The sequence below is a fragment of the Haemaphysalis longicornis genome, unplaced genomic scaffold (genome assembly GCF_048455015.1).
Source record: "Haemaphysalis longicornis isolate Haplotype H1 unplaced genomic scaffold, Haemaphysalis longicornis Haplotype H1 scaffold_5, whole genome shotgun sequence".
Classification (NCBI taxonomy): Eukaryota; Metazoa; Arthropoda; class Arachnida; order Ixodida; family Ixodidae; genus Haemaphysalis; species Haemaphysalis longicornis.
Genome location: NW_027526385.1, coordinates 72001099 through 72023598, shown reverse-complemented (window position 1 = coordinate 72023598; position 22500 = coordinate 72001099). Strand labels below are relative to the sequence as shown.

General features: G+C 46.8%; 1 protein-coding gene across 1 annotated transcript in view; it reads left to right on the top strand.

Moving 5' to 3' along the window:
* The window catches only part of LOC144139762 (uncharacterized), a 116150-nt gene that overhangs the window by 88066 nt on the left and 5584 nt on the right, over positions 1–22500 (top strand). The window contains exon 14 of the mRNA XM_077672025.1: positions 13832–14059. Coding sequence (XP_077528151.1) covers positions 13832–14059 — 228 coding nt within the window. The remainder of the gene's footprint in view (positions 1–13831; positions 14060–22500) is intronic.

Sequence of the window (22500 nt, the reverse complement as noted above, 5' to 3'; positions counted from 1 at the left end):
CTCCCCCGCGCACTCTCACCTGTCACTTTCCCGGCCCCACGGGTGCGTTGCGCGGAGGCCAGCGTTATCTGCTGTGAGATACAAAACCCAGCGGCGTTCTGTCAAGAACGCCAGCACTCACCTGAAAAGCGGGCAAAGAGCCATAGAGAGCTTCGCTTTTACAACAAGGGGGGCGGGGGCACTCCAGTCGTTGGCGACTGAAAGTGGAGGGTGCCGCTGTCAAGGCCTTTGCTTACATGCCCCCACTTCGGCTACCGCTACTAATTTGAGGGAAATTAGTAACGCGACGTTGCGCCACGACGTTGCGCTTTGCACGACCTGCACGACGTTGCGCTTTGCAGCAAGTCAATGAACCTAGATCGTTTTTAAAGCGAAGCTTTGCTATCCTCATTAATGACGTGGCCCGTCAATACGCTCTGTCGGAAAGCCAACTTTCTCTGACGATGACGATGAATGGTCGTGGGTGAAGTGAAAGAAGAAAAATAACGCTTGCCGTGGCTGGAATCGAACCTGGGTCCCTCGCATTATGAAACTGGTGTCTTCCCGATTGCTCCGTGTTGAGATGATCGAAGCGAACGCCAAGTAGCAGGTGTTGTTTCGCGCACTTACAGGCCAAATTCATACGTTAAGCCTACGGAGTGCACACCCGAGAGTTTGTGTGCGTATTTTAGAAAAGTGGTTCGTGACTTCAGAGTAGCACATACTCGCAGTCTGGGATTGGCCGACCAAATAATCCTACACGAGAAAGCTTCGCGTTCAACCATCGTCATCGTTACACGGAGGGGTGCATTGTTTTTTATCGTGATCATACACTCAACACATCGTGTTGTTGGGCTAGTTGGTGAATCATTTTAAGGGTTGAAAAAACTGCGCTTAAAGGACCAGACAATAAGAAAGGGACAGGGCGGGCGCACCCGTCCTGTCCGTTCCTTATTGTCTGGTCCTTTACGCGCAGTTTTTGCAACCCTTAAAATATACTCAACACTTCAATGGGCCATGCTGACAAAATACGACATTGTTTAATTTGAAATAACGGTGCTTCAATACATCACTCAGCTCCATTACACCCACGAATGACTTTTTTTAAACAAAAAAAAAAAACAACGTTCAAAGGATTGTAAACTTTCAAATTTTGAGCTACAGTGACGTGTTATGGGCAGGTGTGACGTCATTTGTGCCCGCACTAAAAACATTTTTAGTAGTGTGTTAACTGCACGTTAGAGTTCAAGGGATGCGATCAAACGGACCTAGAGTCCCCACTACAATCGCCCAGTCACATCTCTTACCGATGGGTTAGTTCAGCAGCCGCCAATCGCACAAACAAGGTTCTGTGACGTCATAGAAAAGCTTAGGGAAAGTGGCTATGAAGTTTCCACTGCCTCGGCGCGTTTTTTTAGCTATCTTTTTTATTCGTTTAAAGTTTGCGATAAAATTAATGCCATTGTTATCGGCATAAAGCAGCTTTTTGATGAATTGAACTTACATTTTGTTTCATGACCCCTTTAGTGCCCTTGATAGGGTAGTCCTTAATGAGGACTACCATATGAGGGATACCCTATTATGGTAGTCTTTAATGAGGTAGTCCTTAATGAGTAGTGGAACACTGCAAGGTTACAATTAAATGCACGAATAAGAACAGCGAGAAGAAAAAAAGCACTACTGTAGTTCGTGGTAAAAACTAGATCCAACAATATCAAGAATAACCAGAAAGAAAGACTGGGATAAGTAACACTTGCAGAGGGGCGCAGTTTAAGGCTTAAATTTTGAACTGAGCTAACAATGCCTCTTAAAATTTGTCCCGGTTGTGTTCAGGGGTAAACAATCTGGGAGCTTGTTACATATACACGTGGCGTACCATTTGTTAAACGCGTTATGGAGCCACGTAGTTACAGGATGCTCTCGGATCTAAGTCGACGGCGTGAATAACGGAATTGTCACAGCAGGGTGGAAGTATGGTGGTAATGAAAGTGTAATCCAACTTGTGAAAAATGCATATCTGACCTACTTTACGTTTACATGCCGTCGATTGGAGAGAGAGAGGCTTGCGGCGTGTCTGAGACGGTGAACCGCCACTTGTATTCAGAATTGGTGAAGCAGGCGGCACGTTTTCCAACTCATCAGATACTGAGGTCATGTAAGACGGAACATATGTAAACACTCAAGTGGTGCAAAAGTAATTAAAAAAAAACTGTTGGCATGCACAGGATGAATGCTAACAGTTTTGCAGCTCAGAATATTTTTACGGCAGTTGGTCTCAGCGGCAGCACCGCTGCTCATTGGTGACGAATGTATGCAACCTTTTTTTGTTGTACATGGGCGAGGCTGAACCCTTATTTGTGTTAACTGACCGTGCTAAGTTACAGCAATCGTGTGGCCAGGAATTAAGAAGAAGCCTGCATGCGTTGGTAATTGAACATTACTTGCATTCTTGAAACTTCCAATGCCGTGCTTTCTCAAAATTGCAAAGGACTTGCAGATACAATACAGCTGGCATGATTGAAAAGTGTAGCCTGTAAAATACAACATCTTGACCAGGGGTGGTGCCGAAATCGACATGAACCATAGTCAGAGCCGTGGATACTGCGTTCTCTTTAGTTCGCACAGACACGTGACGTGCTTACACGGACACAAAAACGCGTACGGATTCGGCTCTCCATACATACCATAATTTCAGGAAGGGAAATGAAGCTTCCGATTTCGCTTTAATCATCAAGGTGTGTGTAGATACACATAAAACACGACGAGGCACGGTGGAAGACGGTGACAAGCAGGCCTCAAGATTGCTCGTAGATAGTTCAGGAACGGGTGCCGTATAGAAGAGAAAGAAAGAAAGATGAGAGAGAAAAAAAGAAAGAACGAAATAAAGAAAAGGAAGAGGAATGAAAGAAAGAGAGAGAAAGGATGAATAAAAGGAAGAAAAAATGAATGAAACAAAGAAAGAAAGACGGAAAGAAAGAAAGAAAGAAAGAAAGAAAGAAAGAAAAGAAGAAAGAAAAAGAAAGGAAAGAAGAAAGCGAAGGAAAGAACGTAAGAAAGAACAGAAGAAGTAATGGGAAAGAAAGAACGGAAGAAAGAAAGGGAAAGGAAGAACTGAAGAAATAAAGAAAAAGAAAAAAAAGTGAAAGAAAGAAACGGCACAAATAGGTATGTTTTTTTAAATGTCCACAAAACTAAACAAAACTACTAGTGACGCCTTAGGCGCGCTCTCCTAAAGTTCCGGATATTGCAGTCGCATGCAAAACATCCCATGCCTTGCTCGGAAACGGCACTCAAGATTTGTTAAGGCGCATTGTGTCATGCGGGCGTATTCTGCCGGTTTTTTGCGCAGTGAACGCGAAGTAAACGAATTACGGACCCGCCCTAGCGCTTCTCTTACGAAGCGGTAAAACCGTATTTTTTTTCTGTCACGATGTACGTTTATACTCCTGAAAGCTTGCCAATTGGTTGATTAAGGATGCATTGGACGCGGTACGAACGGCTTGCAACGAAATAAAACAAACATAAGGCCATGATGCCGAAGACCCGAATTTGCGTTGCGCGAAAAAAAGAAAGGCAATAGGAGCGAATGGAATGCGCCGCAAGCCGCGTAGCAGCCTCTCCGCGAAGATCGGCTTTACCGCAATTGTACTCCATCCGCAGTGAAGGCACATGTACAGGGCGGCGTTCCAGCATACAGTCACACTCGGTTATAGCGAACTGCAATATGCGCCATGATTAGTTCGATATATCCAATAGTTCGAAATAGCCGAACCCGCAAACAACGAGTTTTTTGTTACGAGTTCGCAATACGCGGGACCCCACCACCCCCAATTCCCCACCTCCTGCCAACCCCGCATGCATAAACAAAAATAATAAGGTATGCCATTGCCATACACAAAACTATCCATTTATTGCAAGAAATAAAGCTACTTTTCGCTGTAACTACCTACTTTTTCAAAGAGCGGTGATTCTTGTTTTCACTTTCGTTTTGGCTGCGTCAACTAGCACAGCATTCTTTACATGAGACATCATTTGCATCAGTTGCAGTCCGTGTCCTTCAATATCGCAGCAATATTGGTGGAGCACATTGACTGCCGAAAGCGCTTCATTAAGCATCGTACGGCTTCCACTCGCGACGTCCTACACCTCTGTGGGGCTTCCAGCAGCGCCAGCAGCCATGACATCGGCGACGGTGTCGGCGTCCGAGAAGCTCACAGGGAGGGCAACGTCGTCGTCGACACTGAGGCAATCCTCGAAGGGCACTCCTTTCACCACAACATCGGGAACAGTTCGCCGATGCTGCCATCTTGGTCCGGACTCGCTGAATGGGAGGATTTAATCGTGAGTCAGGAGCGTGGGAAACAGTTACGGACAGGGCCGGGAGTCACGTCGATCCATTTGAGGCTCAACGTCTCCATCGCAGCCAATCAACATCTCGATCACCGCTCCGAGACATGCATTTTGACGGCAATTCTAGGTGTGCCAAGTTCAATATATCAGATGTGAACTTCGTTATAAAGAATATGTTTCGCGGGTATTTTCGTAACTGATCTTTCTTTGTTCGATATACAGCGTAATTCGCTGTATCCGGGTTCGTTATGATTGGGTGTGAGTGTAGATCTTGGTCTACGTCGGGATTTAGATGGCTCTTCCCTCCTTCCGGCGAAAGCAAATAGCAGACGGAAAATACACACAGAAAAGCGCGCAGGAGATTTTCGCATACAGCTGTAGCGTGAGATGGCTCCAGGCTGGATACTATTCCGAGCAGTGCTCTCTGAAATTTATGACATCCGCAACGAAATGAAAAGCAATTTCCCGTATTCTATTCTGTGCCATTGCCCCTTTTCATCCATTTTCCTGCCTACTCGGTTCCTTTCAGGAGCTCACCTGTATTCACTTTTACGAAAAGGAATGAAGAAAGGGCGGTCGTCTCATTTTCCTCGGACGTCTGAGTCGTCCGAGGCTTCTTTTATATTCAACGCACTACGTAAGACGACCCTAGATGATGCTAAACTTAAACGTGGCTTTTACTTAATTATTGTATTGCTGTTAAAAAATATTGAGTTAGATAACACCAATACATATTTCTTGGTTTTCGTAGGACTCCTGACTTACACGGTGTTTTCTAATTGCATAACAGTTTTTCATCGTTTATGCGAGAAGAATAGAAGGGGTGTATTTTCGTCCAAGCAATTATTGTTCTATGACCCTAGTCTAAAAAAAAAATTAGTAAAACTGAATGGAATGAGGGTCTCATCCGCTCAGCAAGGCGTGAACCAACGCACGCTTTCCCCTCGCTGCCACAGACTCCCCACCACGCTTTTAAAATGTTTTGACGAGAACGTACGAGTTGTTTTCCTTAGTTGCCAGTTTTTTACGAAGGTCCCGCCGCGTTGGCTCAGTGGCTAAGGCGTTGTCCTACTCAGCACGAAGACGCGGATTTGATCCTGATGAAGACGAAAAGCAAAAACGCCCGTGTACGGGATTTCGGCGCACGTTAAAGATCCCCAGATGGTCAAAATTAATCCGGAGCCCTCCACTACGGCTCGCATCATCACCTGTGAAGCGTCGGCGCGTTAAAACCCTACAATCAATCAATCAATCAATCAATCAATCAATCCAATCAATCCAATCAATCAATCAATCAATCAATCAATCAATCAATCAATCAATCAATCAATCAATCAATCAATCAATCAATCAATCAATCAATCACTTGTCTACGAAGGGATGGCCATATAGCAATTCTCATAAGCATCGTAGTCACCACCACCACCACCATCATCATCATCCTCCCCCCCACTACCACCACCACCATCATCATCATTGGGATCGAATAGAGGGAACGCCCTTAGTTTTAAAGATGACGGAAGCGTCAATCCGAAGGCAGTGGAGATTACCAAGAGTGAATCGCTGAAAGAGAAAGATAGGAAAAAGGCGGTGACAAGAGCGTCATATCCTCATAACCAAGTTTAATACGCGATCAGAAGATTAGTGTCAACTTTAGTGAACAGAAATAATAAATAGCAACAGCTAAAGTCTTTCCGCATGAGAAATGGCATTCGTTATCACCCTGATTCAAAGCGGAATCCTCTAAATTAAGTTATCATTACCGCGTTTTGTCAGGTATGTTCAGAAATTTGTTTAATGCCATTTTGATGGCTCAGTGACTCAATTAATCATCCCCCCCGTTCACACACACACAAAAAAAACTCCATGTGGTCAATATTCATTCAGTACACATGTGCCCAATAAGGATATAAGTAACCGAACATGGCTAAACCTATAAACACGACGGTTAAGAAAATGTGCGGAAACTGTCTGTGATTTGAAAGAACTAAAAATGGCCGTCGAATGTTGGGAGCAAAGTGTTGCTGTCTGGCTCTGGAAGGTCAACCACGTGCAGTGATCAAAAACCTAACCAACTAAAAAGCTTTCTTGCGGGAATAGACGTACTCCTGCTAACTATGCGAAGAAGTAGGACGACTCTAAAGGCTAAAAAATTTAGAGCTACTCCGACGTCGCCGCTGTATAAATGTATGTCCTCAAGTCAAATAAACTGAGCTGGAAGATTGAACATAAAGGCGCTCAAAAAAGAAAGACTCCTTGGCTTATAGAGCTCAAAATCTCGAACGACGAAAATATAAAAAGTCACCTGGTCCAGCGGTATTAACGAAAGATCCACCTGGGATATAAAATCCGGGGACGCTGACAAAGTAGCTCTTCCTCTAACAAGAGCCGTTATTATTTGTCCTGCACAGTGTCCCGCTCAATGTGTATTCATCCATCCTGGGTTTTATTGCGTATTTGAGGGGACGTCGTTCCCTGTTTGTTTTTCCCGCCCCCAAGCCTCGCTGCATGCCGCACCGCGAACTTTAGTTTCGTATCGATCCGGGACTAAGCCATCCATGGGTACTGACAACGCTTGCTTAGCCTGAAAAATGACGACAATAAAGCTTCGAAAGGCAAGGAACAAAGTCGAAAAGGCTGCAATGTCGTATCGCCGCAGCCCTTAGCTGTCCAAACATTCTGCTGCCGAGTTCTATTTGCCGAGACCAGCATTGAGAAGTGTGCGGGCGGCAGCGAGCTTTGTTGAGCGCCGCGAACTTCTTTTTTCGGCCTTCTTAGCTTTGAGGGAGCGAAAAGCTCTTTCCCAGGGGTGAGCTCCGCAGTCTGGGCCACGCTTTTGATCCTGTTTCGTAACTGTACGCGCGAGCAAGATTGTCAGTGCGCACTGGAGAGGCGGAGTAAATGGTAAATACATGCAGAGTCAGGGCGCGTTCCCCACGTGTAGTGAAATCCAGTCCCAAAGCTTCATAAGCTTAGCAGTTTTCTCGTGTCATTGTTCATACGCTACAATGTTTATTCCCTGTGTTTGGCGAAGGTTCGAGCGTTCCTCTATACGTTTTTAACGAAGGTTTCTACAACCACTGAGCTAAAATACGAGCTTTGGGATGGTCGCCACGTGGCTGAAGCATTGGGTGAGCGGTTCGAGGCTTTTTTTTTTCAGGAGGAGGCCAAGAGCAAAAACGTCCGTTCGTATACAAGATTTCGGTGCGCAGTGTTGATATTCGAGTGGTCGAAAATAATTCAGTGCCCTTCACTAAGGTACTACTCAAAGCCCAGGCGTTGGTTTGATGCATAACCCTCCTCTTCACCCCCTTATTTCTGCTACAATAAACAACATTCAAGTGCCTTTTACCAAGTTATTCTCATGAACCGGTGCTCTGGCTGCATTCAGGGAGCTTTCATACGACAAAACACTTTTGTACAATTTATTCACGATTGTTATGTATAAAATCTACACAGTTTTCGCAATATCCTAAGCTGCGGAGTGCCACCGTTCTTGTAGGAAGGAAGGATGTCGACGGAAGGCAGGAAAGTTAACCTGGTTAAAGCCTAGTTTGTTATCCTGCATGTGGGAAGAGAAAATAGGCAAAAAAAGTGCAACCGTTTAATTTCTGGCATACTTACCTTCTAAACACGCTAAACAAAAAAAAAAAAAAAAAAAAAACAGCCAACACAGGTACACCGCAGGGCTCGGTGTTATCGCGAAGGTTCTTCAACATAGCAACGCACAAGCTTCCAGAGGCCTTAAAGGGACCCTGCCACACTTTCTTCAACCATTTCGAAATGTTAAATGCTTGCAGAACGTAGTCACCCAACACACCCAGTACTTGGATTAGGGCGTCGCAAAGTATCTCAGCCAAAAATTACTGCTCTATGCCCATCAGATAACTTGTAAACTCGCTCAAAAGATTTTTCTTTCTTTCACGGTCTTGACGTTCTTCGACAGCTCGAATTACGTCACTAAGGCCATGTAGCGGCTGTTGGCCGGTTTTGCTTCAGTTGCAGCAATGAACGCTTCCCGATAGCAACTTAAAAAAAATCCACAAAAACAAAGCAGAAATAAAAGGTGTATCTGGTGCGACGAGCAAATAACGCAGTGCCGCTCCGTGCTGGCGATAACTATAGCTACCGCAGTGGTTCCAGACTCGAAGGAAATAGTGAAAGTGCTTATCGAACGTGTTGCACGGTCCCTCTACAAATAATCCCAGAATTTTACACACAATATACTCTGGCGACATGAATATCTAGCAAAACCTATGCGCAAAGGAATAGGAGGAAGGAGCTCTACAAACGGTTGCAATGGCCGCCGAAACGTGCGCCTCGTAGCGCAGACTACAATGACTGGCGGAAATATCAGAGACATTTAAATCCTTAAATGAACCGTCGGAAAAATCAACCTGTACAGGAAACCCCTCCCAACAGTAAAGAAACTGAAAATGCTAGGTTTGAGGCTACAACAAGGCAATGGCTCCGAAACGGCCCTCAAACACGTTATGAAGCAGCTAAAACAAACCCCGAGGAGGATAAACCAAATAATTAAGAAAAAAAAAAAGAGTGACCGAAGGGGCATCCTCTAGGTCGTGAACGAACTCATGAAATCGCAAGTTGCACATTACGCCCATTTTCCGAGCCTCACCACGAATAACCCCAAAACACTCAACACAACGATTAGGAAGGCAGTCGCAGCGGCGCTGGACTTACCCCTGCGTAATACGACACAGCTAATAGAACTCAATGCCAGCAACGCAGTCGCAAAAACACTCGAGCCATGCGGGATCGGTCAGCGTGAAAAGGTCACAACACACCTAGAAGTTTCACGCAAAGAGGCTGATCATATAAAAGCACCCCTTAGAAATTCATGAGTCATTGCACTCTGGGAAGGCAAATTTCTAAAAAAGCGCAAGTCTGGGCAACACCTGGCGTCCATATCACAACTGCAGGAGAGAACATTTTCGTTTGTATTGCTGAGAGGCAAATAAACACTCTGTTGGTAGTCAGCGCTGTTTGTGTAGCCTCCTCCTTTCTGTCCCGTCTTGAGCGCTGTTTTTGTTTGAAGAATGAACCAACAAGCCCAAACAGTTCCATTGCTTCAAAATGAAGAACGGCAACTTGTCTTGACGACACGAACGCCGCCCCGAGGAGCCGGAGGAAACTAGCCACCCAAGCGCTTGGAACGCCGGCAAACAGAGGGCACTGCTAACGTAGTCATGGCCGACGTGGGTCGTACAGCGGCAAACTTTTGAGAACCCCTGTTAAAGATAAAGTGACCATATTCCTCGGACCCCACAGTGGGATGGAGGGGGGGGGGGGTGGAGGGGGGGGGGGTGTTGTAAGGAAGAACGTGGCACATAGCTTGAAGGGACACTAAGGCTCAATCAAATTTTGTCTTAACTGAAAGATCATTCGTTTCGTAGTTCTCTCAGCCTTCGTTCGACGAGCAACGATGCGTTATTTGTTGAATAAGTAGATAAGTACTGAAGCACGACCACCCACCGTTCGTAAAACGCAGAAGCGTACGTGTACTGAACGATTTGTTGGTATACACTGTAGCTTCAAGAAAAGCGCTCAGACATTGGGACTAAACAAGAAACACACAAGTTTCTTACTTAGTCCTGTCGTGTGCGCTCTTTTCTTGAAGTTCCTCAAACGGGTTCTTTAGGCTCTTTCATCTATCAAGCTTTTTATTAGTGCACTGGGCTTGATACCCGTTTTCCATATTTCCGGCCGAAGGCGGGACAAAACACTGTCCCACAAGCAGGCTGCGGTACAGCGGGACCACAGCCGCAAAACCGGGACGTGTCCCACCTTAATCGGGACGTCTGGTCACTTTACTTAAAGACGCTATTCTTTCTTGGGCAACTTTAACGCGAAAATTTTGGTTTGTCCGAATGACTGCCTCCCCATCCGTGTGTCTATCCGTCTGTCTGTCTGTCCCTCGATTAAGCCACCCGGCCAAAACATAATAGATGTAGAACAAAACGTTTATGTAGCCACACGCATTCATAAACATCTAATGTGGTGGCAATGTTCGTGGTTGTCAACATTATTGAGCAAAAGTGAAACATTGGGAATATCTGAGGCAAACCATCACTACATACGGGATATTTGCAGTGTTCCATTATAAAAAATGACATGGATGCTTCGTTGTTGCGATAGAATATTTAATGCTAGTCATTACTAGTCAATACTAGGTCCGAATCAATGTCTCTAACGGCATGTCACTTTGGTAGTGATGTCATGCTCAGGGCACAGACAAGTCCTTGACGAGCATCAGGAGTTATTGTTCGTAGACAAAAAAAAAAACCCACACCTCTCGCCATTTAAGCTTCTCTTAAGACCAGCCACACCAGCAAAAAACCCAGTGCGGACTGGGCTAGCGAGTTCAAAGCACCATGCACAGAACAACCTACTACATCTCTTTATACATATCCAGTATCCTAACTGAAGTCTCAATACCTAAAAGCACTAACGCAACACTCCGCCTAGGCAGAACGCCAGCTAAAAAGGGAATACTAAAGGTAATACAGATACATAAAAAGGTAATAAAAAGGTAATACAAAAGGTACACAATTACAAAAAATGCAAAAACGAAAAACGTAATACGGGAATCCTTCATCCACACGGCACGCAGATGCTGCCATTACCAATAAATGGTGGCATTGCCGCCATCTGGGCGCGAAACCGAACCCATAAAACGGACGATAACTGTCAACGTACGAACGACCTCACCCATCGAAGCAGAAGAGGCGGAAATGACACTGGCCATCATCGTAGATCAACACGCCGCACGAATGCACATTGTCTTCACCCCGCAAAGCTGGCAGACTCTTAACCAGAGGGAGCATTGGCAAAATAGCCCACCAAGGAGCACTAGGCTATAAGTCAGATTTCCAATTCAAAAGGACATAGGAAGCCCCCCTTGAATCTACAGAGGGCAATTAAAGGGTCATGAAGAAAATATAGAACTTTGTTCGATTTGAAAGAACTGGTTTCATCCACTCAGCTCCATCCCATCCACGAAAGTCGTTTGCTAAAAAAAAAAAAAAAACGCACAAAATTATTACTGAACCTCAAAATTTCCTGCTACAGTGAACTAATATGCGCAGAAGTGAATATAAACCAGCACTGAAAATATTGTTGCGTGTTAACTGCACATTAGCATTCATGTAATGCAATGAAACGATACTAGAGGCCTACTATAATTGCTCGGTGATGTTCCTTGGTGGTGGCTAAGGACGGCAGCTCCTAGTAGCACAAGCAAGGATCTGTGACGTCATAAAGACGTCATAGATTTTGTGACCTCAAGATTCTGTGACGTCATTGTTGGAAAGTGGGTGGGTAGTCACCACTGCTTCACCCGTTTTCTGTAATATCCTTGATTACTGGTTTGTAGTTTTTGATAAAACGTCTATCACTTTTACCATTGTTATCATTGTTATTAGTATTTTCAATGAATGCCTACTTGTATACTGCCTTCATAGCCCCTTTAACAGGCCCAGGTCTGTTCTCGCAACTTCTTTGCCCCAGCTACCACCGCCCCAAAAGATATCGGCCCCCCTAACGTCCGTATGCTCTGAAATCCTCAACTACCACAAAGCAACACGAATGAAATTCCAACCCCTTCATCACAAGTGGAAGAGGCTGGGTGCAACGGCATTCCACTCAGTCGATGCCGAACACTCCCCCCCCCCCCCTCCCCCACTGCGGACTACGCAAACCGAGCAAGCATTCAGCAGCACTGCATTGAAGAGGCCATGAAGACGAAATACAAGACGGTTCATTAGCAAGATTGGTTTGACCAGATAACAATAATACCAATTTAAGCACACTTCGAACAAATAATGGACATAATAAAGAAAACATGGGATGTAGGGGCAACTCCCGTTAGCGCAACTTTTCTATGATGTCACAGAATCTTGTTTGTGGCGGCCAGTGAACTAACCCATCGTCAAAACGCGTGATTGTTGTGGTGCCTCTAGTTCTCTTTGATCGCATCACGTGAATGCTGACGGGCAGTTAACACACTGATAACCACGTTATAAGTGCTGGCACATGTGACATCACTCCTGCCCATACCACGTCCCCGCAGCGCGAAATTTGAATGTTCTTCCACAGTTCTTGCGTTTTACCTGTTAACGAACGTCTTTCGTGGCCAAAATGGTGCTGAGTGAGGTACCTAAGCCTAGTTCTTTCGAATTGAACAAGGTTGTATTTTGTCTTCCTTGCTCTTTTAAGGCGGAAGTATTGGGTGGCTCATCAAACGCGACAAGTAACCGTAGTCGTCGTCGTTGTTGTTCTAGTCTTCGTCAACATGAATAGGATCACAATGGCCGCCGCTGTAATTGGGTTCGCGTGCGTGTTAAACCCGGTTCGAGTGGGTGTCCATTGGTTTCATGTGGGTGTTAAAACCGGGTTGGCAGAGTAGCAGCCAGGTGGGCTAACCGCAGCGCTAACTCTACTCCCTGCCAGAATGGAAGGACAACTAACGTGATACGTGCGCAGTGACAGGTACACGTGGCAACACGTGCGCCGTAAAAGGGGTGCACGTGGAGGAGAGATCTCACTGCGGAAAAGCTGCCGAATGGATTGCGTCCCGTCTGCCTGCCGGAACAATTCTCCCCAAAAGACGAAGAAAAAGAGAGAGAGAGAGAGAGAGAGAGAGAGAGAGAGAGAGAGAGAGAGAGAGAGAGAGAGAGAGAGAGAGAGAGAGAGAGAGAGAGAGAGAGAGAGAGAGAGAGAGAGAGAGAGAGAGAGAGAGAGAGAACTTTATTTAGAACCAAAGGCGGTTTAGACAACCTAATTACAGGTCGTGTTCAGTGAATGCTGAACTCAGCTCTATAGTGCGTTTTTGATGTATTGCACTAGAGCTAGCTGCTCCTCGAAAGTGGAGGCGAGAGTCAGCCAGGTTTGGTCAATGGGATATGGCAGCTGCGTCGGTGTGTGTAAGTGAGAAATGCTGGGAATAGTGTAAGGACATTCCCATAGGACGTGTTGCTGATTAGGATATCCACGAGAAAGGTGCGCAAACATCATGCAGCAGTGAAGAAATCTGATAATCGCCGAGCTTTTGCCTTCAAACCGCGTATGCAGACTTAAGTGGTGATACAATTAGAGCGCGACTCAGACAGCGACGAAAGAAAGGTGACGGGACAAGCGCTTGTTCCGTGGTCTTATTCTTGTCGTTGTCATAGTCATGGTTTATGAGATAAAATTATGCAACTGTACTTCTTTTCGTGATCATTGCTTGTATTGTCTTACCTAGAACCGTTCCTTTTTCGCGATTTTTCGCGTAACCATTTTGACAAAGTGTAAGCCTGGTTATACTGACGTGCCATGTGTCCAGAGATTTTATCAGAGCGTTACGGTCGACCAACCGGTCTATAGGCAAATGGACCAGTTTTTTTAAAGAAATATTTCGCTTTAAACATAAAACGAGTACGTCGCTGGTTTCCCTTGAGACGCCAGCTTTGATTTTCCCTTGCTTGTATGGTGGAGCGTGCAGGCCTTCAGGACGGACACGGTGCTAACCGCGGACAAATCCGGCGTGGCGGCTCCCGTGGGCCTGGCGCATGCGCTGTCTGCGATAGAGGCCATGCCGCCGCTGAACACCCGCGGCCTGTTTCTTGGACTGCGCTCCAACCTGCTGTCAGACCAACAGTTTCACCTGCTGCGAACGTTGGTGAAGCTGCCCCTCGCCCCACTCATCAGCCCGGATGCTCTCCGCTGTAAGGTACGAGTGTGGTCTTGGGCTTGGTTAGTATAACAGCACTGCACGCACACGTGGCATGCGAAACGAGGCAACCACTATGGTAGACTTATTGAAACCTGGTCATCCCGAGGGAAAGCAGACTATGCCCACAGTGTTTGGTGAAAGTTTTTCCTGGCACACACAGACAGCTCAGCCGGCGCACCGTCGATGGTGAGAACGAGGGACCAAGCGACGGCGAAGCAGCCTCGTATTGAATTCCGCTACGTATGCAGACAAATAGGACGCTAACAGGACTGGGACGAGGCGCATCTATGGGACGAGGCGCAGACGAGCCATAACGAGCAATGCGCCTCGTCCCAGTCCTGTTGGCGTCAGATTTGTCTGCATACGTAGCGCAATTCAATATTGTTACGTGGCGGTAAGGCAAAGATGAGACGAACATTGGATGGACGACGGTACAGCGATGCATTTACAACGATGATCTATGTAGAAACGGCCATGAAAGAGCTCGAGCCAGCCACCTCCTCTGCGTCGTCTTCGGTGACGGGTTATGGCGCTATGGGGCATTGTCCACATAGATGTTCCGCGACATCAACCCCCGGCGGAGGACGACCGTCCCGGTCGGGGCAAAGGAAGGGCGATGCGGATGGGCAATTCGATGAGAATATAAACAATGAAGTCCTTGCCGCCACTGATGATGGTGATGGTCGGGATGAGCACCAGCCCCGGAACAGCTGTGACCACCGTCGACCCCACGAGGCAGCGTCCAAAGCCCTCGGAGAAGCGCCGGAGATTTAGGCGGGGGAACGTCGTCGGCGCATACGTCCGTTCGTGGCTGGGCCGTTCGTCTGGACTCGGTGGGTCAAGGGCAGGGGACACAGGGCTGGGGAATGGTCAGGTCCATGGCTCACCGGGGCTGGGGCGGGCCGGCGCTTTCCAAGAGCCAGGATGAGACCGCTTCATCAAGTGAGGCAGGGTGAACTTCGTGGCCGGGATGGGGCTGAACCCCGCACCCTTCACCAAAATGTAACGTGGTGGCAGTACAGATGACACGAACCATGGCGAAGAATCTATTTACAGTATTTACATGGCGGCCATCAACTAGCCGCAGCGGCTGCGCCCCCCCCACAGCTTCTTCGTCAGCGATGAGTGTGCATGGTGTCCACTTCGTCTTCGTCTCCTTCCGTTACAATATGAAGCATCACCAACTAGCCCCATTCTACGTCCTTTTGAGAGAAGCAGCCGTTAAAGCCTCGACTATTCGCGTTGTTCGTTAGGGGTGATGCGGACCCACTGACGACCCAACCGGCACTGAGCGACCAAGCGCATGCGCAGCAGCCAATTCACCCTTGCCTAGTCACGTCGTACCGCAGCGGCGAGGCGTGTAGCGAGTGCAGCGATAAGAAAGGGGCAGCTTGAGCACCAGCGGCTGCGGGCCACTTGCACTCGCGACGCTATGAATGAACTGTAAAATCTGGAGTGGTGAAGCTTTCGCTATAAATAAAAACAAGGTGTGGGCTGTATCAATATATTGACTACCGATAATATGATAGCTGCCGGATAGTACTGTCAGCAGTTAAACCCTAGTTTAATAGTTGGCTATCCCGACGTTTTCGTGGTTGTATAATGGTGTACTATGGAATTTGGCTTTGAAGGTTGGTGCTGCCCGTGTCAGCACTCACACGTTCTAGCATGTACACTGGTCTTGCGTTCCGGTGGAGCCCTGAGTGAGTGAGTGAGTGAGTGAGTGAGTGAGTGAGTGAGTGAGTGAGTGAGTGAGTGAGTGAGTGAGTGAGAGAGTGAGTGAGAGAGTGAGAGAGTGAGTGAGAGAGTGAGTGAGTGAGAGAGTGAGTGAGAGAGTGAGTGAGAGAGTGAGTGAGTGAGTGAGTGAGTGAGTGAGTGAGTGAGAGAGTGAGTGAGAGAGTGAGAGAGTGAGTGAGAGAGTGAGAGAGTGAGTGAGAGAGTGAGTGAGTGAGAGAGTGAGAGAGTGAGTGAGAGAGTGAGTGAGTGAGTGAGTGAGTGAGTGAGTGAGTGAGTGAGTGAGTGAGTGAGTGAGTGAGTGAGTGAGTTCTCACTGAACAGGCGGGGCCAGCCTTACAGGGAATATGCCGACAATTGTTCCGTTCATGCAGCACCTTTTTAAAACTATTTGCGGCGAATAACCAAGGTTAACTGGGCTTGTGGCCTTCAAAAAAGAGGACCAGGTGCAACATGCCGCGCCTAGCGATCCAGTGTCCGTTCGTGGAAAGAACATTTTCAAAAGAAACGTGTGCTTTCGACAGAGGCGTCCATATCCAGTGAACTTCCGTCCTAATTAAATCGGCTTATTCGACATTTCGCTTCATCCGAAGTGTTTCAGTGTCACAATTACAGTGTTTCAGAGCAACTCATCCCCACGTTTATTGAAGTGTCGCTAATAACGAAGAACTTTGTTTTAACGCATGGGTATTGTACTGTCTTCATTTAAAATAAAGGGTACGTGTGGATTTATCGCGCACAATGGCCCGGGAGCTTTATTCAGATATCCTTAACGCTAAAAACTACACGCGGAGGGCGGGCGGAAGTGCCTCTCTGCACGTGTTGTGGGTTGTTACTTCTCTTTTTTAAGGAAACTTTTGCGCATTCCTAACCACAATGACGCAGGCGGAAGCGGCGCTCCTGGAGTTCTGGCTTCAGAACGCTACCGGCACCGCCAAACAAGGCGTCGCGTCTATAACTACACCTTATCAGGCGAGATTTCTCATACCTCAAGAAAGTCTCTAGAACTTGAAAAAAAAAAAAAGGGCCAGGTTTAACACTTGTAAACCTAGTTATCATGAGCGAACGGTGAATCGCGCGCACTGACGGCCAGCCGAAGTGCCATCCATGGCGATATTGAGCGACCAAGCGCCGGCAGAGCAGCCGTTAAACCCTCGCATTGTCAACTTGGCACTGAGCGGCTAGGCTCCGAGCCGGCGCATCTGCGACGCCTCTCCGCAGAATATTACGTGGCGTGATGTCACACTTGCACCTTTTGAGTTCCGGAGGCTCAAGTAACCCTCCTGAAACGTTCCGTATATACGGAATATGGGAATGCGGAGTACTTTGCTAGCATGACACAAAGCCGCAACAAAACTAGGAACAAGACAATAGTGAATACCTGTAAAAAAATTGACACCGGTTTTATATCTCGAAGATCACTAGAACCACGAAATCATTAGAGAGTTTTAGCCGTCCATCGTCTACGTAGTTACCTGGTTGACCGGGACCTGTCTGGGCACTTGTGCATTCGTCGCGGTAGGGGGATTAGTTCCGCGGGCAGGCCTTCGCCATATCCGCGCATTCGTCACGGTGAGATGCACCTCCTCGCCCTTCCGCGCGCGCAGGCGCAGTCGGATCCCGGTCAACACGATAACGACGTACACGACGGAACCAACGGACTGCTAAAACTCTATTGTCCGTATAAATTCCGTATATACGGAGTATGATTTCCGTATATACGGAGTATGATTTCCGTATATATGGATATCATACGGAGGGTGATTTTGCTTAATATAAAAGATAAATCCATTAAAACAGTGCCAAACGTCCATATTTATTAATTTATTTATTTACTGATTTATTCATTCATTCATTGTAGGGTTTAACGCGCCGTAGTGGCGGCTTCCTGATTCATTTTCACCACCTGGGGATCTTTAACGTGCCCCGAAATCTCGTACACACGGGCGTTTTGGCTTTCGCCTCCAACAGAAAAGCGGCCGCCGCCGCTGGGAATCGAACCCGCGACCAAACGTTCATTTTGTGCGAACTCATGATTCCCCTGTTTGTGGAACTAATATCTACTTTAGCGACTCTTGGGGACGTCACACTGCGTTTGAACTCCGTATTCCTATAATTCCGTATATAGGGAATGTTTCAGTAGTGAAGGTCATTGCGACAGGATGGATGACCTTGGAACACTTGCAATTGTAGATCTTTCGCTCTAAAAAACGAATGCAGAGTTTCGATCCACGTACTACACGAAGTAACTTGAGCCAATAGGAGGAAAATTTCTGCAAGGCAAGCGGCTTTCGTCTATATTTCGAAACGATAGTCTGAATTTTAACAGTAATGCGACGGAGAAGCGGCTGTAAAAGGTGTCGGCCTGACACAGAAAAAGAGTAAAAAAACGTCCGATTAACCGAACTGACGACTGGTTACCTGTAAAGCAAAAGGCTGGCGAGAACCATTGTGCTAAGATGATTTAGAGCTCGTTCATTGTTTTTTTAATGCGTAGCATTCTTTTCCGTGTACCTCCCCAGCCCCAACGGAGTAGCGCCTTGCATTCGCCCAAAAATGCAAAATTGGCAGAGTTACCCCGTTTAGTCGTTATAACAGCGTTAATGGAGATAGTTGGTCCAACGAAACTTTAGAAAACCAAATATAAGAAATATAAAAAGATACATTATAAGAATGGTGAGACGAACTCAGAATAACGCATCTTATACATTGCCCCTAAAAATGAAAACAAAAACAAGAAGCCAGAAAAAAAAACGACCGAAACAAGAAAGAAGAAAAAATTGTGAGAACGGAGCAGTTGTGTAACATTCGGTATTTGCAGAAAAATGCATAATTGGCGGAGTTACCGCGTTTGGTTGTTACAATAGCGTAAATGGAGATAATTGGGCGAACAGAATACGAATGACCAAAATACAGGAAATAGAACGACGAGAACATTATAAATGTGAGCTGACAATAAAAAAATGCATCTTATACGCCGCACCCTCCCCCAACATGACAAAAAAAAACAGCCCGGGACATCCCGTGAAGGGACAACGGAAACACAAGAAAAGTCGTGAAGATGAACTAACCAGGCAAAAATACATAACTGTAGGAGTTACCACCTTTAGACGTTACAGTTGCCTAAATCTACATTACTGGAAAAAAAGATACCTAGGAAAACAATAAAACAAGCCAACGTATTTGGCTTGATTTTCAAACTAACCAAAACTGACTGCACGAATATCGCAATAAAGACAATCAGCGTAAGAATGCGGCGAATTAGTAGACGATTTTCGGCATTTCTGCATATTTTTGTTTGCTTCATCTTCCAGTAATGGCCAAAGCAGGGTGGGTAACCTCAGGTCTAAATTGATTTTTTTTTCGTTTTCGTCTGTTACTGGTGTTGGAGCGACGAGGGGGCATAAAAATAACGAAAAAAAATTCCGCTGGTCAGGGAACCAGCATTGCCTCTTCGAGGCCCCCAAATTGACTTGTTTCAGGACGGAACGCCACGAAACTTCGTCCTAATCGAACAGATTTAGGGGAAATCCCCAAGGTGAAGTCCTTCACCTGTCCTTCACTTCGAGTTGTTGATCAGTTCGCTCTCGCGCTAAGAACGACTAGCCTCCTGGTTAGCTCAGTTGGTAGAGCGACTGCTCCGGTTAAGCAGTGGTCCCGGGTTCGAATCCTGGACCAGGACGAATTTTGCTTCAACTGCGAGGTTTCTGAGAAAGCTGATTAGCTTTCCTTGGTAGCCGTATGGCTGCATTGAGGTGGATGTCATACTTTCCTTTGCAGAAACTTCGTCCTACACAGTAAAGGGATTTACACCCTTCAGGGTGTAAATAACTGCCTATAACGGGCCCCTAGCCACTGTCCGGAAATTTTACATGACGTCACATAGACTGATTCGTGCGATTGGTGGCTGCTGACCTAAGCCACCGCCAAAAAACATCACTGGGGGCTTGTAGTGGGGCCTCTAGATCCGTTTGATCGTATCTCTTGAATGCTAGCGCGCAGTTAATCCACCGATAAAAGTGTTTAGTACCGGTGTGTAACACGTCACTACTGTGCATATTACGTCACATTGACGCGAAATTTGAAAGTTAAACATTTCTTCTTCTTTTTTTTTTTCAATTATGAAGCGCTTTTCGCTGCTGGAGTCCACTCCAGCAGCGAAAAAAAACGCTTGAGCTACACAGTGAACTAGACAATTCTAGAGCTAGGCAATTAGTTAGCTAGACAATGAGATATTGAGCTAGACAATTAGTGAGCTACAAAATTATAGTTTTTTCAAACAGAACAGCGCTGTATTTTGTATTCACGCCCCTTCAAAACATGAATTGAGTCTGAAGGGCGCAGGTGAATAATACTCCGATTACAGAGAGCCACAAGTAGAGAAAGCCCCGTAATCTCGGAACGGTCCGTGCCTTCTCGTAGGACTTTTAAACGTTCTGAATTCCCAGCCTCGTTTTGGCGCGGGTAAGGCGTAACGAAATGGAGGCCGGAAACAACGTAGCTTGTAATCACAAACAAACTTTTCGCGGTTTCACGCACCTGACACAAGAACTGCCTTTTTAAATTGCAGAGCACTTTAGGGGCTCGCCTTGTCGTCGTAGCTCGCTCTCTAAACACGAGTAGAGCCACACGGCGTTCCGCCGTAGCGGCTGCCGTCGCGGCGTAACCCAGAGGCTTCGAAAGCCAAGCGGTTTATAGAGTCATAAGCGCTCTAAACTCGTGAACTGCTGGCCCTTGTCATACGTCTCCCCGTTCTTTAGCGCAAAGAAAACTTCGGGTACATTTGAGGCAAATATATACGTAATTAACCTCCAGTGGCCCGCGTTCATTGAGTTAGGAGCGTTCGTTGGGTTGGTTTTTAAATGCAGAGCATTTTAGTAACTCACGATGTCACCCGCGTTGGCGTCCGTAGTCCGCATCACCACGTAGTCCGCACCCTACACTATATAAAGAAATAATACCTTCCGGCGCCAGGTTTCGATCCCACGACTCTGCGGGCGGAACGCAAGCTACACGGCACTTTACCGTCTGCTCCACGGAGCCGACACAGAATGGAAGGTTACGCACGCGCCTTATATCCTTGACTCATTCAACCGTCGGCCACAGGTGCGCCCTCTCCCCCGCGTCCTCCTCGCCTTCTCTCCGCTCGCAACACCCTCTCTCGCCGCGTTCGGTTCGCGTTCATGTGGTGGCGCGATTTCGGCGCTATACACCATTTTCCTTGCTAGAGGTGGGCGCCGCCATTTGCTTTTTCCTGACCAGACGCTAGCGCCGTCTATGAAGCAACCGCCGAAGCCTCCGCGCTGGGCTGTTAAGTGCGCCGTTCTTTGCGTGCGTCTGCTAGGTATCCGTGCATTACCGAGTGAACCGTAGTGGTTTGGCGTTAAGTTAGCGGTTGCAGTGCTTGTGTGTGTGTGTTCTGTTTTGTTTTCATCATCTGCGGACGGATTTTAGGTCCTAATTTCCTGCCAGAGCGGGAAATTCCGACCCCGGCTGTTGCGAGCAGCAGTAGCAGTGTGGTGGTGGTGCCGGTGGTGCTCCGCAGTTCCGCGATGCAAACGAACCGGTATGGCACCGACTGACATAGAAATCGATATCGGGGAGTAAATACGTGTTTTTAATGCCACCGTGCTTGTTATATTCACCGATTAGTCATGTTTACGGAAGCGCGGACGTCGAATGCGGAGCGCGCACAGCATATGTGGGTCACGGTGATCCGTGCTCGCGATGGACTTCCGACGAGGCGATTGGTACGCTGTTGACATTGCAATGTAATATAATCTTTCTTAACTAGACTTATGACGGTTACTGACGAAGCGAAATTACCCGGGCGGAAAAATAACACGACCGCACAACCAGTCAAATTACTGTTCGGAGGTTGAGCAAAAGGGTTGACGTTCGGGCGAGTTAATATTGGTTGATCATGATCGTGATCATGATTGACCTAACTCTGCGCAGCGCATGTGGCCTGTCGCTCGGAGCCCACTTTTGTGAAACCGCTGCTTGCACCACAAATGCTTTACGCGACCAGCAGTAGCTGTTTTGTAATTGTAATACTTTAGATTCCGTGGCAACGCAACAGGATTCGAAGCTTTTCCTTTGACCGCGTTGTGAACAGGTTGAGCTATTTTCCAAATGCAGCGTTCACGCGTATTTCTAGCTGCGTTTCCACATTTGGCTGCCTGCTTATCCTGCTATCGACCAGCATGCAGTGTGCGATGGAGAAAGTTATCCTTTCATATCGTTTGGCAGTGTAACGCGTTGGCCTGAAAAAAAGTAAACAAAACGCCGTGATTTTAAAAGTTAGATTATATGAAACGGGGATTGTTTAATGCCAATCGCCTGTAATGACCAAACAATATATGGTATTTTAAATTGACTACAAGGAACCAGAAGTTATTGTAGTGTTGTATTAATCGGCGCTCGTGAAAGATCCCCAAGTGGTCAAAATTAACCCGCAGCCCTCCACTACCGCGCGCCTCATCACCCATGAAGCGTCGGGGCGTTAAACACCATAATGAATGAATCAATCAATCAATCAACCAACCAATCAATGCTGTATTGTAAAGGATAAAGTTGCTTCTAACATTTCAGGGGGTTCCGTTCCCTGTCGCAGCTTTGCGTGTGATAAATGGATTTTGCTCCGTCTGCTTGCCGTCCAAGTGCACCCAACAAACCCTGGAGTTGGTCGTTGGTACAAAGTC